At 47.1% G+C, this 17,093-nt stretch overlaps 1 protein-coding gene across 3 annotated transcripts in view; it reads right to left on the bottom strand.

The window, feature by feature from the left end:
* LOC140398252 (transmembrane protein 87A-like) overlaps positions 1–17,093 on the bottom strand; it is a 139,808-nt gene that overhangs the window by 62,859 nt on the left and 59,856 nt on the right. For 2 of the 3 annotated variants that reach the window (XM_072486696.1, XM_072486710.1), the window contains 6 exons: positions 16,479–16,689; positions 16,110–16,171; positions 13,835–14,018; positions 10,561–10,660; positions 9,473–9,566; positions 3,123–3,194 (listed from right to left, as the gene is read on the bottom strand). In XM_072486696.1, the coding sequence (XP_072342797.1) occupies positions 3,123–3,194; positions 9,473–9,566; positions 10,561–10,660; positions 13,835–14,018; positions 16,110–16,171; positions 16,479–16,689 (723 nt within the window). The remainder of the gene's footprint in view (positions 1–3,122; positions 3,195–9,472; positions 9,567–10,560; positions 10,661–13,834; positions 14,019–16,109; positions 16,172–16,478; positions 16,690–17,093) is intronic. The other variant, XM_072486701.1, reaches the window with a different exon arrangement.

Here is a 17,093-nt window from a genome sequence, read left to right as displayed (position 1 = left end):
TAGATGGCACGCATTTTGCTTGTGCGCTCCAAGGAGTCTAGGAGCACCCTTGATCAACTCCCTGAACGTCCAGCTTGTGTGCGACCACAACCTGAAGATCATGCACGTGTGCACACTTCCCATGGAGTGTGTGTGCATGACAGCTATATCCTGGGGCAGTCAGAGATCCCGGCACCTGCGAGGGACACCCCAGAGTGACCGGTTGGTTCTTGGGGGATAAGGGGTTAAATCCTGGATGATGATGCCAATGCGGAAGCCAGTGACCGATGCGGTGACCTGATATAAGGCGGCCCATGTGACCACCCGGGCTGTCATTGAGCAGTGCATAGGACTGCTGAAAATGTGGTTCCGACCGCCCGGTGCGCGCAAGCAACATGCGTGCCATCCATTACCCCCGGACCTGGGGCTGACCAGCGATGGCCCAGCCTGCCAGCAGCACCCCGAGGGCAGCGTTCCATATCATTCATATTGTGACATCTGTAAGGAATTGGAGAGGGTGAGGGAAAGACAATCAGCTATGGCTTCACCCCAGACTCGTGGGTCCCCAAAGCCTCCCCCTCCTCACATCCCCTGCCATCCCTCATGGTGCTAGCCAACATGCCCTGCACACGCACCCTCGGCCGCAGCAAGGGCCCCTTGGCACTGGATCCCAGACCCTGTACCCCAGGAAATGTTACCTGGACCAGGCGCTGGTTCCCTACCAGGTCCAAACACCTATCCTCTGGTTGCGGGGATGTCCCCAGTGCTATGGCCCAACTCTTAGGTGTTAGAACGTTAGCTGCTGCGTCTGTGGCGTTGCTGCCTCTGGAGTTAAGGCAGAGTGTCCAGGCCCCTCAGTCTGATTGGGATGCTGAGCAGTAGCAACCGCCTGTTTCATGGCATACCTACCCATGGGAATCCACTTCGGAGCTGTGAAGTGCTCGCATTACTAGAATTTCCAATTCCCCTTTGGCAGTAACCTCACGGTCAGTTAGGCGGGATGGACAGGCAGCAGCCAGAGCTGTCCCTATTGAGAGTACATACAATCTGGGGGTTGGCATGGCGGACCTGCAGTCCATGGTGGACCACCTGCACCTCCACCACACCCCAGCCCAGGGACGACCCCCACCGATGGCAGTAACCCCCCCCCGCACACTGAGGCAGTGGCCCCAGTGCCCCAGGCTGATTACCTGATTTCTAAGAGGCTACTGACCTCCCCGGATACCCGTATCACCATTCCGCTGGCTCCACACTATTAAATAGGTGTACTAAATGGCACCCGCGTAACCTCTTACTGGGGAGGCGATTGAATCACAGGTGGCCATTTGATAGGGGGTCGTTCCCGTTAATGGTATGGATTGGACGCAATTGGTGATTATTGGTTTCTCGCCACGCCATGAATCTCGCCAACAGGATCTGGCCTGTTAGATCGGAAACCAATCGGCACCCTCTGTGGTTCCAGATTTTGGCCTCTCCTGCTATCTAACCGGCCCACTCGTTTTTGCAGCCGGCTTGATGTGACTGGTAAATCGTGCCCATATTGTTGTAACCGCAAAAATATACATAAAACTGGAGAAGCTGCTCCTTCACAGCAGACAGATGAGCAACATGTTAATTCAGTAAGCACACATGGGAATGAACAAACATCAACCCCAGAGGTCAACTATTCCCCAACAAAGGCAACGGATTAGCAGCAACAATAACCATAGAAGCAACGCCTGCCATAGCAGCCTAATTCCCAGGAATTCCATCACCCCAGGAACACTCAGACATCAGGCAAACAGCGAATAACAACCCGCAAGTGTACCATTAGAAGATCTGAACGCTTTAAGGATTGTGTGCGCAATACCTATGTAATATGAAGAATGTAAGAATTTCAGATCTATTACGTTATAGGTATTTGGTGCAGTAAGGGTTAAATGCCTGCGTAATGTGTGTGTGACTGCTGCAATCATGTTTTAAAAGAAGTCCTAATTTGAAAGACAACTAAGATTTTGGGAACCAGGGCTGCATTTAAGCTATTGGAAAAAGCTTGGTCTCTATGCATTTATGTTTGGATTAAGGTTGGGGGGGGGGGTGGAGAAAGAGTCCCTGTGGAGTTAATTAGATTTCAGCTTGGCAAGGTGATGTTGTTACAGGGTGGAGCTAAGTTATCAGGCATTTGTAGAAAGCAGATCAGTGGCGTTTTAGATGAAGCAGTGAAGAGAAGCCAGGTAGTGTGCTCTCACTGCAGTTCAGTTAAAGATATTTCTGCACATAGAGTAGCAGTCTTTTTAAGTAGTTCAGAATGATTGGATTAGAAGGCGAGCTGAAGCAGCTTCTGAAGACATACAGACAAGTTTTTTCTACACGTTTCTGACATTTTTATTTTAAACAGTTTCAAAAGATAGCTCTTCCACAAAGAACATCTCTGTAAAATAGGTATTCCTGAGTGCTTATGGCATTTAGTGGATTGCGAGCTGAGTTGTTTTTTTTTCTTGTTGTTTGAGTGGGAACAAAGATAGCAGTTACGGGTTATTGTGTCACTGCATTGATTAGCACTGTTTAAGGAGTAGTTGTAAGTTATTTTCAGGTGTGATGTTGAAGATATTTTAATACTGTGTTCGTAATAATGTTTGTTTTAATATACCTATTTCATCACAAGATCATTCCTGTAGTAAGGTGTCACGGACCTCACAGTCTTATAAAATTAAAATATTAGGGTTTCTGTCCAGTATCCTAGCCACTGTAGGGTCTGATCTGGGTTCGTAATAGTAGGGACAGATGAAATGGGGTCAGACTAAAATGACCAGTCTTCTGTGTATGGGTGCTGATTTTCAATGTGGACCATCTATGTGTCTGACTTGCAACTGTAAATGATATTGTATGCAAGTTTTTTTATGAAAGGGGACGCTTAGAGAAGTGCCTTTGCGCAATGTGGTTATAAGCTTACTAGCCATGTGACCTCTGATGTCATCTTTGGTGTACGCTTGAGAGCAAAAGCAATTTCACTCCCCTCGACAGCACAAACTCCATGCTCACTGCTTGACAGAAAACCTGAATCTCACTTCACTCAAAAACCAGACACCACCCTTGCAGCCTTTGATTCCGCTTTCCATTTAATAGGCAGAAGATATTACATTTCAATATAAAGTAAAGGATATCCACCAGAGAACACAGGAGTCGATCACTGAGAGAGTTATGTTCCCTACGAGAGCCAGGGTAACAAGTGGGGTCTAAATCAGGAACAAAACCGGGAAATTTCAAATACAAAATGAACAATTCAGGGTGATGTGTACCTTTCAACCAGTTGGACCTATTACATTGGACCTATTTTCTTTCTAACATTCAGCATAAAAACCTCCATGGAAACGGGACCTTGAATAGGCAGTGTTTTTTCATCTGACATGGTACGATTATTGGGTGGTTATTAAAAAGACTAGAGGCCCAAAAAGTTCAGGAGATGAAATCAATCAGAATGTTTTATTACTAAAATTCAAACACATGGTAACTGTGGTGTAGCAATAATCACTCTCCCGGTTCCGGCTATGAGGGAATCGGTCGCACATTTGGTGGCTCCCGTTTCGGTCGGACTCTTGGACCTGTTCCCCCGACTTTTTTGCGCTTTTGAGCGCGGAACTGGAAAGCAAGAGTACTCAGGCACTGAACCCATACAGAGTTGTATGGACTTAAGAAGCCGGAGGGACCGTAAACAGTAGAAGACGTGGTCAAACAAGGGCACGGTGGAGGCTGTGAGAGAGACCAATATGGCAGATGTCCAGAGCAAGGCGCCGACAAGGCCCAGCCTACAATGGAGCAGCTGCTACAGGCCATGCAGGAAGGCTATTTAGCTCTGAAGCGCGATAACTTGGAGCCGCTCCAGAAGTTGATGGACCGATTGGAAAAAAGGCTGGATGATCAGGCTGAGAAGCTCCAGAAGCTGGAGAAGACGGTGGAGGAGCAGGCTGACTTTCAAACAGTGGCTGACGTGGAGATTCGGAGGTTGAGGGATCAGCAAAAAATGCTCCTGGAAAGGCTGGAGAACCTGGACAACAGATCTCGCCGGCAGAATGTAAGAATTGTTGGCCTCCCGGAGGGGGCTGAGGGGCTGGATGCTGCCGTGTATGTGGAGGGTATGTTTCAGAAGCTGCTGGGGAATGGGGTGTTCCCTCGCCCGCCAGTTGTGGACAGGGCACACAGAGTGCAGGTGACGCAGCCGCGGCGAGGGGGTCCCTCACGAGCGATGGTGGTCCGGTTCCACAGGTACCTGGACAAGGAGCGGGTTCTGTAATGGGCCAAGAGCACACAAAGCTGTACTTTGGACAATAGCACCCTGCGTGTTTACCAAGACCTGAGTACTGAGGTGGCCAGGAGGAGGGGAGGCTACAGGGAGGTGAACGAGATTTTGTATAAGAACAAGGTGAAATTCGGGCTGCTTTTTCCGGCGCGACTGTGGGTTACGTATGAGAGTCAGCACCACTATTTCGAGGAACCCGAGGAGGCAATGGACTTTGTTAAGAGGCAAGGGCTGGCCCTGAGCTGAGGACTCTTGGATTCATGGTAGAACTTTTAAGTCTATTTTGTTTCTCTCTCGCTGTGAGCGATGCCTGCATGCTTGGGTCCGTTCTTTTCGTTTTTTCGACCTTTTTAGGTGGATGTATTTTGGTTGCGATGTGTTTTTCTTGTTCTTTTTCGTGGTTTCCCTGAATGTTTCCTTTTTGGGTTACTTGTTTGGTTGGAGTTTGGTAGGGGGAAAATATAAAAGAAAATAGTTAAAAAGGTACGGTTATTGCAAACTTTTTCTGTGTTTGGAGGGGAAGGGCTGAGAGTGCCTAGTACTTCTTATCTCTATTTGTTTGACTTAAATTGCACTATTGTTGGAGATGTTTCTGACTTGTATAGAGTATTTGTTTAAGCAGGACTGTTTTGGTGAAGTGGTATGGATGGGCCAGGGGGAGGGGAGCCAGGGAACAATGGGTGAGAGACGCACTGGCGCTGAAGCTCGGTGCCACCAGGCTAGCTGGGTGGGCTAGTCAACGGAAGCCAGATGGGGGGTGTTCATATAGTTGGATTAGAACAGGGGTTAGGTGGTAGGATGGTGTTGCTGGGGGCGGGGGGGGGGGGGGGAGGAGTTGATCTGCTGACGAGGATGGAAATTGGACATGGCAACAGTGGGGAGGTCATGGGTGGAGCCGGCCAGGTGGGCCAGAGGATGCACGACACATGGCTGGGGGGCTGGCCAAAGAAAGGGGATGGCTGATCAGCAAAGGGGGGGGGGGGGGGGGGGGAGCGAAGTGCCCCCCAACCAGGCTCATCACCTGGAATGTTAATGTGTTGGCGCATTTGCGGATTCTGAAGGCGGACGTAGTCATGCTGCAGGAGACGCACCTGAAAGTGGCAGACCAGGTTAGGCTAAGGAAGGGTTGGTTTAGTCAGGTCTTTCATTCAGGGCTCGACACGAAGACTAGGGGGGTTGCGATCCTGATTAATAAAAGGGTTCAATTTGAGGCGGAGGGTACAGTTGCGGATGGGGGCGGCAGATTTGTTATGGTTAGGGGTAAGTTCGAAGAATGAGAATAGTCTTGGCTAGTGTGTATGCCCCTAATTTGGACGATGTGGATTTTATCAGGTTGCTAGGGGAGATCCCTAACTTGGACTCGCACAAACTGATCTTGGGTGGGGACATTAACACAGTCCTGGACCCGAGCCTGGATCGGTCGTGTTCAAAAACGGGCAGGTTGCCAGCGATAGCAAAGGAACTGAGAGGGTTCATGGAGCAAATGGGGGGAAGCTGATCCGTGGAGATTTAGCTGGCCGTTGGTGAGGGAGTTTTCGTACTACTCCCACGTACACAAGGTGTATTCCCGAATTGATTTCTTTGTCACGAGTAGGGACTTGCTGGCCGGTATGGTGGGGGCAGAATATTCTGCAATTGCCATATTGGACCATGCTCCGCATTGGGTAGATCTACAGATTTGTAACGATAGCTTTCAGCGCCCACAATGGAGGCTGGAAGTTGGATTGCTAGCGGACGAGGCGGTGTGTGAGAGACCCAGGAGATGCATGCAGAATTACCTGCAGGTAAATGATACCGGAGAAGTCTCAGCAGCGGTGCTCTGGGAGACGCTGAAGGCAGTGGTGAGAGGGGAGCTAATCTCAATCCGGGCTCATAGGGACAGGACAGATAGGGCAGAAACAGACCGACTAGTTCAGGAAATTTTACGGATGGACAGGAGCTACGCGGGGTCCCCAAGGCCAGAGTTACTCAGGAAACGACAGAAGCTGCAGGCAGAGTTCGGGGTGCTGACTACAGGCAAGGCCATAGAACAGCTTAGAAAGGCAAAAGGCGCGATTTATGAGCATGGAGAGAAGGCCAGCAGATTGCTCGCGCACCTAAGGAAGAGAGAAGTGGCTAGGGAGATAGGAAGGATAGCGGATGGAGGGAAATCTGGTGGGGGACCCGGTAGGGCTGAACAAGGTGTTTAGGGACTTTTATAGTAAGCTGTACTCTTCGGAACCCCCCAGGGGACTAGAGGGGATGAGGCGATTCCTGGACGGACTGACCTTCCCAAGAGTGGGTAGGGGGGTGGTAGACAGACAGGGGCCCTGGTCAGGATCGAAGAGGTATTGGGGGTATGAAGGTCAAGCAGTCGAGTAAAGCCCCGGGGCCGGATGGGTATCCGGTGGAGTTTTATAAAATGTTTGCCGAGATAGTGGGGCCGGTGCTGGTCAGGGTTTTTAACGAGGAATGAGACAGAGGGGTTCTACCCCCAACGATGTCGCAGGCCACTATTTCGCTTATTCTGAAATGGGATAAAGACCCGGAGGCTTGTGGGTCTTACAGGCCGATCTCTTTGATCAATGTAGACGCTAAATTACTGGCCAAGATCTTGGCGACTAGAATTGAGGACTGTGTACCGGACGTAATTGCGGAGGACCAAATCGGGTTCATAAAGGGTAGACAACTGGTGGCCAATCTAAGACGGCTGCTTAATGTGATTATGATGCCACCGGAGAGCAGGGAGGCAGAGATAGTGGTAGCTAAGGATGCGGAAAAGGCTTTTGTCCAGGTCGAGTGGGACTATCTGTGGGAGATGCTGGGACGGTTTGGGTTTGGGGAGGGGTTCATTGACTGGGTTAGGCTGTTATATCAGGCCCCAGAGGCGAGTGTAAGGATGAACAGGACGACATCAGATTATTTCAGACTGCATCGCGGGACAAGACAGGGTTGCCCTCTCTCCTCACTGCTGTTCGCACTGGCCATAGAACCGCTGGAAATTGCTCTGAGAGCTTAAAGGGACTGGAAAGGGCTGGCCCGGGGGGGAGTGGAACATAAAGTCTCGTTATACGTGGATGATCTGCTGTTATACATATCGGACCCAATGGCAGGGATGGACGGTATCATGGAAAGCCTGAGGGAATTTGGCCGGTTTTCAGGATATAAACTGAACGTGGCTAAGAGCGAGTTGTTCGTAATTCAGGTGAGGGGGCAGGAGAGTAGGCTGAAGGGGCTGCCGTTCAGGCTGGTAGGAGAAAGCTCCAGATACTTGGGGATACAGGTGGCACGGGACTGGGGCAAGTTGCATAAACTCAACCTGTCCCGACTGGTGGAACGAGTGAGGGAGGAGGTTCGGAGTTGGGATGCGCTCCCGCTGTCACTAGCGGGGAGGGTACAGACTGTTAAGATGACGATTCTCCCGAGATTCTTGTTCATATTTCAGTGTCTCCCCGTTTTCATCCCGAGGTCCTTCTTTAAGAGGCTGAATAAAATTATCCTGTGATTTGTCTGGGCGGGGAAGTCCCCGCGGGTGAGGAAGGTGATGCTCGAAAGGAACAGAGAGGAAGGGGGGGCTGGCATTGCCGAACTTCAGCAACTACTACTGGGCGGCCAACATAGCGATGATAAGGAAATGGATGGTGGGTACGGGGTCGGTTTGGGAGCAGATGGCGGCTGCTTCGTGCAGGGGCACCAGTTTGGCAGCCCTGGTTACAGTGCCTCTGCCGCTCCCGCCGGCACGGTACTCCACCAGCCCAATAGTGGTAGCGGCTCTTCGGATCTGGGGCCAGTGGAGGAGGTATATAGGGGCAGTGAGAGCATTGGTGTGGACCCTAATCTGCGGCAATCACCGATTTGCCCCAGGGAACATGGACGGTGGGTATCGACTGTGGCGGAGAGCGGGGATTGAGAGGGTGGGTGATCTGTTCTTGGGAGCTTCCCGAGCATGAGGGCGTTGAAGGAGAAGTTTGGGCTGGCGGGAGGGAATGACTTTAGATACTTGCACGTGCGGGATTTCGTGCGCAGGCTGGTGCCGTCCTTCCCACGCCTCCTGCCAAAGGGAATGCAGAATAGGGTAGCATCGAGGGGAGAGGTAGGTGAGGGTAGAGGTCTCAGATATTTACAAAGAACTAGTGGGAGCAGAGGATGCACAGACTGAGGACCTGAAGCTTAAGTGGGAAGAGGAGCTTGGGGGGGGGGGGGGGGGGGGGGCGGAGATGGAGGACGGTATTTGGGCAGAAGCTCTGAGCAGAGTAAACACGACCGCAACATGCGCCAAGCTCAGTCTGATCTAGTTTAAGGTCGTGCACCAGGCCCACATGACGGTGGCTCGGATGAGTAAATTCTTCGGGCTGGAGGACAAGTGTCCAGATGCGCCAGTGGGCCGGCTAATCACGTGCACATGTTCTGGTCGTGCCCTAAACTCAGGGGGTACTGGCAGGGATTCGCGGACATCATGTCCCGGGTTTTGAAAACTGGGGTGATAACGAGTCTTGAGGTGGCAATCTTTGGGGTGTCGGAAGACCCGAGAGTCCAGGAGGGGGAAGGAGGCCGACGTCTTGGGCCTTTGCTTCCCTGGTAGCCCGGCAACGAATACTGTTGGCATGGAGGGACTCAAGGCCCCCGAAGACCGAAGTATGGCTATTGGACATGGCAAGCTTTCTCGGTCTAGAGAAAAGTAAGTTCGCCGTGAGAGGTTCACTATCGGGGTTTGCCCAGAGGTGGCAGCCATTCATTGACTTCCTCGCAGATAATTAATCGTCAGCCGGGGGGGGGGGGGGGGGGCGGGGAGAGACTAGGGTAGAGTAGAGTAGGGGGTGGTTTAGCCAGGTCCTTGCGAGAATGGAGTTGTGGTTTGTACTATGCGTTATTTGCTTTTCTTTTTTGTACAATACTATACAATGTCATTGTTTTATATGCCAAAAATACCTCAGTGAAATTGTTTATTAAAAAAAAAAAAAATCACTCTCCCAAGAAAGCACGCAGTGAAGTTGTAGGATATAGATTTGGGGCTTGAATTCCTGAGGCTGCAGGACTGAAATGAAAATCCACAAATCAGCTCAGAAAGCAGAACCAACTCAAGCAATTCAATGTTAATTGACTAAGGCAACCCTGATAAGGTTCCTATAATTTGAAGGTTTTCTTTATAAAGAAAATGGTGTGATGAGTCCCAGTGTGCAATTGTCCTTCAGTACCTGTCCTAAAACACATGTATATATTTTAAAAAATGCTACTTACTCCAGTCACTCGAAGGATGCCTTCTATTGCAGAGAAAATTAAATAGAGGACGCCGACACCAACAACTCTGTGCAACATGGCTCCCAGACGAGGTCTGTGACAAAGCAAACATCAGTCCCATAGGATTTGTTGCCCAGACCAAACAAGACATCACTCACCAATGTGAAGCTGACTAAACATTGGCATTAGTGTTCTAATATAACACAAAGCCAAACTTTTTTTTCTTCACACCAGTCAAGCATTCAAGGTGCCCCAGTCCACCAATGCCTTGATTTTAAAATTCTTACACTCGTGTTCAAATCACTTGTTGCAATTTAATAGTCTCTAGTTTTGGAAACTCCCGGAGATCTACAACCCTCCAGGGAATGTGCATCCCTTCAGCTCTGGTACCAAGCACATTCGTCACACTTCCTTCACCCCACCAGTGCCGGACGTGCTTTTATAGGTGCTAAGCTCAAGAATTATGTCTGTGGACATTTTCCACCTCTTTCATTTCCTTTGAGACTTTACTTAAAAGCTACTTCTTTAACTAAGTTAACCATCTTTGTAGTTCTGTGTCACTCTTTTGCTTGATATCGCTCCTGTGAAAGGGGACAAGCGAGTGAGCAGAGGGAAGAATAGCGTGCGTTCCTAAATGCCACATATTGGATGACATGGCTTCTGCATTACTGTCCCCCACTCAGACAGTATTTTGAGGAGATAATATCGTACTTTCTTGATTTCTAATTACTCCTGTTTAATTTTAAACCTTCCAACGATGAGGCCATAGAAGTGCCTGAATTACAGGTGTGGGGAGCTGAATTAATGCAATATTGAATAGTGAAATTGATGAGTCAGTGATCTTCACTCCACTGATGGTTAGTTGACAATGCCCAGGAGGGCAATATCCTCAGCTGGCAGTTGTTTAAAAGTAACTTCTAACCACACTCCTTGTTCTTCACAGTACATGGGACTTTTCAAAGAAGCATATTAAGTGTACTTAGTGCAACTCTTCACTTCGATTCTTCTACTCACTCCACAATTCAAATGCATATAGATCAAAGTTCAGTAACATGTATTGAGAGCTTTGACATTTTGTTTATACTTACTTCACAATTCCATATCCAAGACTAACTATGATGACCAGAACACGAGCCAGGGAACGCTTCAGTGCAGAAAGTAATTCAGCAAAAATCACTGCTCCTTGCACTGGGTAAAAGACAAATTAAACAACAGTGATAGTTATACAGGTTGAAATATCTCAGTGACGGCAGCAAGATATCTTAATGCAGCCTCAACTTGCTACACAATCCAAAAGAAGGGCCTTTGAACAAAGGCAGGTTTTGATTTGCAATTTTACAAACACTGCAATATTTATAAAAACCCAGAGCCAAGGGCAGCAGTGTTCCACAACAAAGGACCTATATCCAATATTCTTAACTTACCAGTCTCATTGATGCCAAGGTCAGGCATTTCCTTGATAAACAGAGAATGCAAATAAAGGATCAGGGGTGCGGGGTGCGCAGTCAGTCACCCACACTACAGCTAATTATAGGGTACTCCGAGCATTTCAGCTGCTTACCCTCTATAGTGGGTACAATACACAGCGTGGGGTAAATTTAATTCCAGCTGGGTGTTCTGTTTTTCAACAAGACCAGGCAAGTTACTACCATCACTAAGATTTATTTCTTGGGGGTCGTTTTGCGGGATTGAAGGAGCTGGGAGTGAAGTGTGGGCTGGAGCAGGGGAAAATATTTAGATACATGCAGGTTTGAGACTTTGCCAGAAAGGAGATACAGAGCTTCCCAGTAGAGCCGGTTTCCACATTGCTGGAGGAGGTGCTGACGACAGGGGGACTGGAGAAGGGAGTAGTATCGGCGGTTTACGGGGCTATTTTGGAGGAGGAGAATGTGCCGCTAGAAGGGATCAAGGCAAAGTGGGAGGAAAAATTGGGAGAGGGTTTAAGGAGGGGTTCTGGTGTGAGGTTGGGGCTGATACAGCTGAAGGTGGTGTACAGAGCGCACCTTACGAGGGCGAGGATCAGCCGGCTCTTTGAGGGGGTAAAAGATGCGTGTGAACGTTGCGGGGGGAGGGGGGGCACAAACCACATTCATATGTTTTGGTCCTGTCCAAAGCTGGAGGAGGTGTTTAGGGTAATCCCTAAAGTGGTGCACGTGAAACCGGACCCGGGCCCTCGGGAGGCCATATTCGGGATGTCAGACCAGCCGGGGTTGAAAACGGGCGGGGAGGCAGATGCTGTAGTCTTTGCCTCGTTGATCGCCCGAAGGCGGATCCTGTTAGGGTGGCGATCAACCTCTCCACCCTGTGCCCTGGCATGGCAAGGGGACCTGCTGGAATTCTTGACGCTTGAAAGGTCAAATTTGAACTGAGGGGAAGGATGGAAGGGTTCTACAATTCATGGGCGTTATTCATTATGCACTTTCGAGAATTGGATCATACCGAACATTAGGGGGTTTGGGGGCTGGGGAGAGAGGGACTGTATGTGTTAATGGTGACTATGGGTGATTCCTGCTTCCTTTTTGTCATTCATTTATGTTAACAAGCGGGCTAATGTCTGGGGTTTGGTGGGAGGATGGGATTGTTTTATTGACATTACATTCGTTACTGATTATTGTTTATTGTTAGGTGTAAATTTGGGAGAAAATGTGAAAAAGAGGGAGAATAAAAAATATTTTTTTTAAAAGTTACTACCATCACTGAATTCCCCACCATCAACACCATGAGGGGTTAACCGTTGGCCAGAAACTGAACTGGACTAGCCATACAAATACTGTGGCTACAAGAGCAGTTCAGAGGCTAAGAATCCTGCGGCGAGTAACTCACCTCCTAACCCCTCAAAACCTGCCAAAGACACAAGTCAGAAGTGAGATGGAATACTCCCCACTTGCCTGGATGAAAGCAGTTCAAACAACACTTAAGAGGCTCAACGCCATCCAGGACAAAGCAGCCCGCTTGATTGGTACCCCCTCCACAAACATTCAATCCCTCCACCACCGACACACGGTAGCAGCAGTGTGTACCATTTACAAGATGCAATGCAGGAACCCACCAAGGCTTCGTAGGCAGCACCTTCTAAACACATGACCACTACAAGCTGAAGGACAAGGGCAGCAGATACATGGGAACATCATCACCTGTAAGTTCCCCTCCAAGTCACTAAATATCCTGATTTGGAAATATAATCGCTGCTCCTTCACTGCCGCTTGGTCAAAATCCTGCAACTCCCTCCCTAATAGCACAGTGGGTTTACCTACACCACATTCTCTGCAGAGGTTCAAGAAGGCAGCTTACCATCACCTTCTCAAGGGCAATTAGGGACAGGGAACAAATGCTAGTCTACCAGCAAAGCCCACATCCCTTAAAAAATATATTTTTGAATGATTCTTCTACGAAAGTACTGTTGACACATTTTAAATAACCTTTTTTTTCGTAGAGTGAGAGATCATGTGTTGTACAGAAGAAGCTTTCACATGAACTGAATTTCTTGGTTATGACTTGAATGATGTCAGTACAAGAACACATTTTCAGAGGTTTACATGCAGAACACTTCAAAACTATGCTAACAGTCCTTTCAACTGTGGGACCTGAGTTTAAACCTAGCACAAAATGATGGAGGATGTAGCTCTGATCATAGAAGAGTGAGTTTGAGCCTTTCCACTCTGTCCATTGTACAAAACTACTCATGACTCCATACTAGCCAGCATAACTGTTGTGAGGAATGGAATATGACAGCACGCAGTATCAAGTGCACATGAGCTTTTAGCTCAAAACATAGTGAGCGGTCAGAGTATTCGGAAATGCACTCTCTTCTCATACTGTACCTGACCTGGAAGTGTTTGCTGGTGCAGCAAAAAGGGAACTTTGTGACTGAGGCTTTTCAATTTCCTTTGCAAATTTTTTCCAGTGGATCTGGAGCAGGTGGAGCAAACATTGCTACGGTACTCACTCCATTGCAGTCTCCTTCAATGTCTCCTCAGCCTATTCCAGAACCAGCCCCATCAGGTCAGCATCTATCTGCATATATTAGACAAGTGTAGGGTTGACTGCATGCAAACAAGTGAAAAAAACTTCTGCCATAGTTTCCTGTCGTAATGCTGACGCAAGGCTGTGTTTAGTTCAGGCAACCGGCAGTCAGTAGTCAACTGAAGTGGATGGGGACACTCCAAAAATCATGTGCAGCTCAGGCCTGTGCAAGTCAGGATACAGAATAAAGTACTTTCTCTTCTGTTATAAGAATTAACCTCTTGCATGTTATTAGAGCAAACCGAACTAGATGTCTCCGACCCATGATCAACTTCCATAGAAGATTCACCAACTGGGCTGAAAATTTTGTTTTATGAACGGGTTAGCAATGTTTCCTACCTGATTCACCCTTGTATCGAATGCTCTGGTACTCTGCATAAAAGACAGCTTTCTCCAACATTCCCAGAAAGATGACTGCTCCGATCCAGAACTGGATGCGCAGGAGGTCCCTCCAGTAGCAGGCAGACCAGACCAGCCATAGAGCTCCAAATAGCACATATGCAATGCACATCACCATGAAAAACTGGCAGGGGGAGAGAAAGCAACATTAATTTACTGTGAGCCTGTACCGTCCATCAATAACATATTACACAGCTGTAAGTTCAATCTAGTGATAAATTTGGACAAAAATATTAACACCAAGTTTTAACTAACGTGGCCTTGAAATGCAGTAGTTGTAGAAGACTTCACAGCTGGTTTGGTTCTCCCACTAACATTATCATTCAGTTCCTCTCAGACTTTGCACCAGTTACAAAGATCTCCCTTCTCTTAAATAAATTCCAACCTTACAAACTACTCCACATCATGAACCTCACTTTCCTCTCCACACTCCTTGAGTGTGCTATCACCTCCCAAATTTGAGCTCATCTTTCTCAGAACTTTGTTTCAAAATTTCCAATCAGGTTTCTGTCCCATAATAATATCAAGATGAAACAAAAAATGAAGATTTTCATCTATATCGCAACATTTACAGCCACTGGAAGTCTCAAAGTATCTAACAGCAATTAAGAAGTCATTAAAATGTAGTCACAGTTATAATGTAGAAAACATGTCGGCTAATTAGCGTTAGCAAGCTCCAACAAGCAGTCATTTCATAATGATTAGATAATTGTTTTTTCTGATGTTGGTTGAGACAAATACTGGGATCACACCCCTACTCTCCCTTGAAATAGTACTTTAGGACTGGTTTAGCACAGTGAGCTAAATAGCTGGCTTGTAAAGCAGACCAAGGCCAGCAGCGCGGGTTCAATTTCCGTACCAGCCTCCCCGAACAGGCGCCGGAATGTGGCGACTCGGGGCTTTTCACAGTAACTTCATTTGAAGCCTACTTATGACAGTAAGTGATTTTCATTTCATACTATGGGACATTTTGCATTCACCCGAGAGGGCAGAAAGGGCCTTGATTTAAAGTTAATCTAAAAATCTCACATTTCGAGTGTCAGTCTTGATTTTTTTTTGCTCAAGTCTAGCAGTGGGACATGAACCCACAATCGCGTGTTACAAGCTGACATCTTTGTTCCCTTTCCATAATGAGTAAGCTGTTGAGAGGAAGATGTGTGCGTGTGTGTGTATTTTAACCCGACTGTGTGGACAGTTTAAATAACCAGCAACAAGCTTTTCGTGGGTATGAACAAAGAAAGATGATAGTTTATTCAAGCACTTGCTCACACACCCTCCCGTCTCTCACGCACACACATCTCTCTCACACGCTCACCTGATACAGACAACTCTCTCAGGCCCCCACAGCCCCTGTCTCTCCCACCCCCTGGATGTGGCCTACCTTGCTCTGCCAGTGTTCAGCAGAACCCTGTTTGGGAAATTCATTCTCAGGGGGTTGAGATAATCACATTCTTTGTTTCAAAACTCATTCAGTTCAGGAATGTCTTCTGAGGATCTCAAGTAATGCATAATCAACACCTTTTGTCCTTCTGAGACGGTTTTGAATACACAGGACAGTTCATCTATTCTCAGTTCCCTCTTTTTTCCATGGTTACATGTTGTGAATTGGGAACATGATTCAAAATTATGGTGTCATAGTTTGACCCCATTGCATCTAAATTGCCTGACTTCTTGTTCAACATCTAGTATTGGATGAGCAGACTAAATACTTCCCAACTAAATATTGGGAAGACAGAAGCCATTGTCTCCCTGCAACTGTCTGAGGCTCAATCGGACGGTTTGCAACCTTGTTACTGTATTACCCGAGATGAGGTTGGGATCATCACTAAGACTAAATATTTTCACATCCATAAAACCGCCTGACTTCACGTGCCTCCTTTAGTATCTTGGAATTTGTTTAATGGTCATAAACAAATACAAGTGGTTGTTGTTAAGTGTTGTGCCTTTAGTTTAAATTTATTTATGTTGCTATTGGTACTAATTACATAAAAGGTTAACACAGGCAGGAACGAGTCACTAATAGGAAACATACTCCACGATCCTTTAAGGGATATTTTGGCTGTTTGAAGTTGTGCACGTCATGACAGGCTCCCAACTGGGAATAATATGGAGGAAAAACACACATGTGCATACCATGTACTTCCATGGAAATTAAACTTTCACTGGATTGACTGTGGAAAGAAACAACTCACAAATATTTAATGATATAACTTACCATCATTAGTGGCCAGTCTGCAGGTGAGATGTAATCATATTGTCCTTTCATTTCCAAAATCACTGAAAGACATAAATGGCATTAAGCATGGATAACGCAGACCAGTCCCCAAGAGAGACTCTCCTCCCCTGCTCATTCTTTTGCTATTTTGCAATAACCTTTCCAATCACTTATTTTGACTCCCAACATCATTTTGAAGAATGACAAACCCTTGTACACAGATAGGATGCACCATATTAACACAGGTGTGGATCATTCCAAGGGTGGCTTTTACCCAGCCACCTATCTTTCTCTCTCAGATGCTCATTTTCTTAGTTACCATTCAGCTTGATTCATGTGACGATTTTCAAATAAATGAACAGTACTTACTTGTAAGTGACAGGTGATCTTGCTCTGCTGGCACAGCCTTCTTCTTTGAGTTTGCCTCCCTTTTACTTTTGTTTGTTACTTGGTCATTTATTTTTGCCATGGGTTTGGTACCTTGGTTGTTTTCTTCTTTGTTTGACTCTTTCTGTGTCACTTGGATTTTAATTATAAATAAATAGGGTCCATCTTCCCAACTTGTGAACAAGCCAGGCCTCTGTTTACGGAAATAAAGGACATACACAACAATGAGAAAGGAACCAAATTGTCATGCTCTGCTTTAAGATGGAAAATAACCAGAAAAAAGAAAGAGTTGCATTCCCCTTTAAGCGGCAATACTATATCAGGTTGTGGGCTGCATCCAACTAGTCTATGTGACAATTGCAATTTCTGTCCAAAAAAAGTTGAATGACAAAAATCTTTTCTGCCTCTAGTAATGGACAATCAAGATATGACTGCATACTTTACTCCTCGGTAATACTTGTACCATTTTATTCATAGGAGAGTTGTCCAAGGATGAAGGGTCAGGCTGCAGCTGCCAGCAGATTCCCCTTCCTCTCTCCCTTATGCCATCAGTTTTGCTGTCACTATTTAATTTTATCTTTACCAGGATTATTATAC

Source organism: Scyliorhinus torazame, chromosome 2 (genome assembly GCF_047496885.1).
Source record: "Scyliorhinus torazame isolate Kashiwa2021f chromosome 2, sScyTor2.1, whole genome shotgun sequence".
In the NCBI taxonomy this organism is placed as follows: domain Eukaryota; kingdom Metazoa; phylum Chordata; class Chondrichthyes; order Carcharhiniformes; family Scyliorhinidae; genus Scyliorhinus; species Scyliorhinus torazame.
Note: the sequence above shows the minus strand (reverse complement) of the source record. Positions and strands in the feature narration are given on the sequence as shown.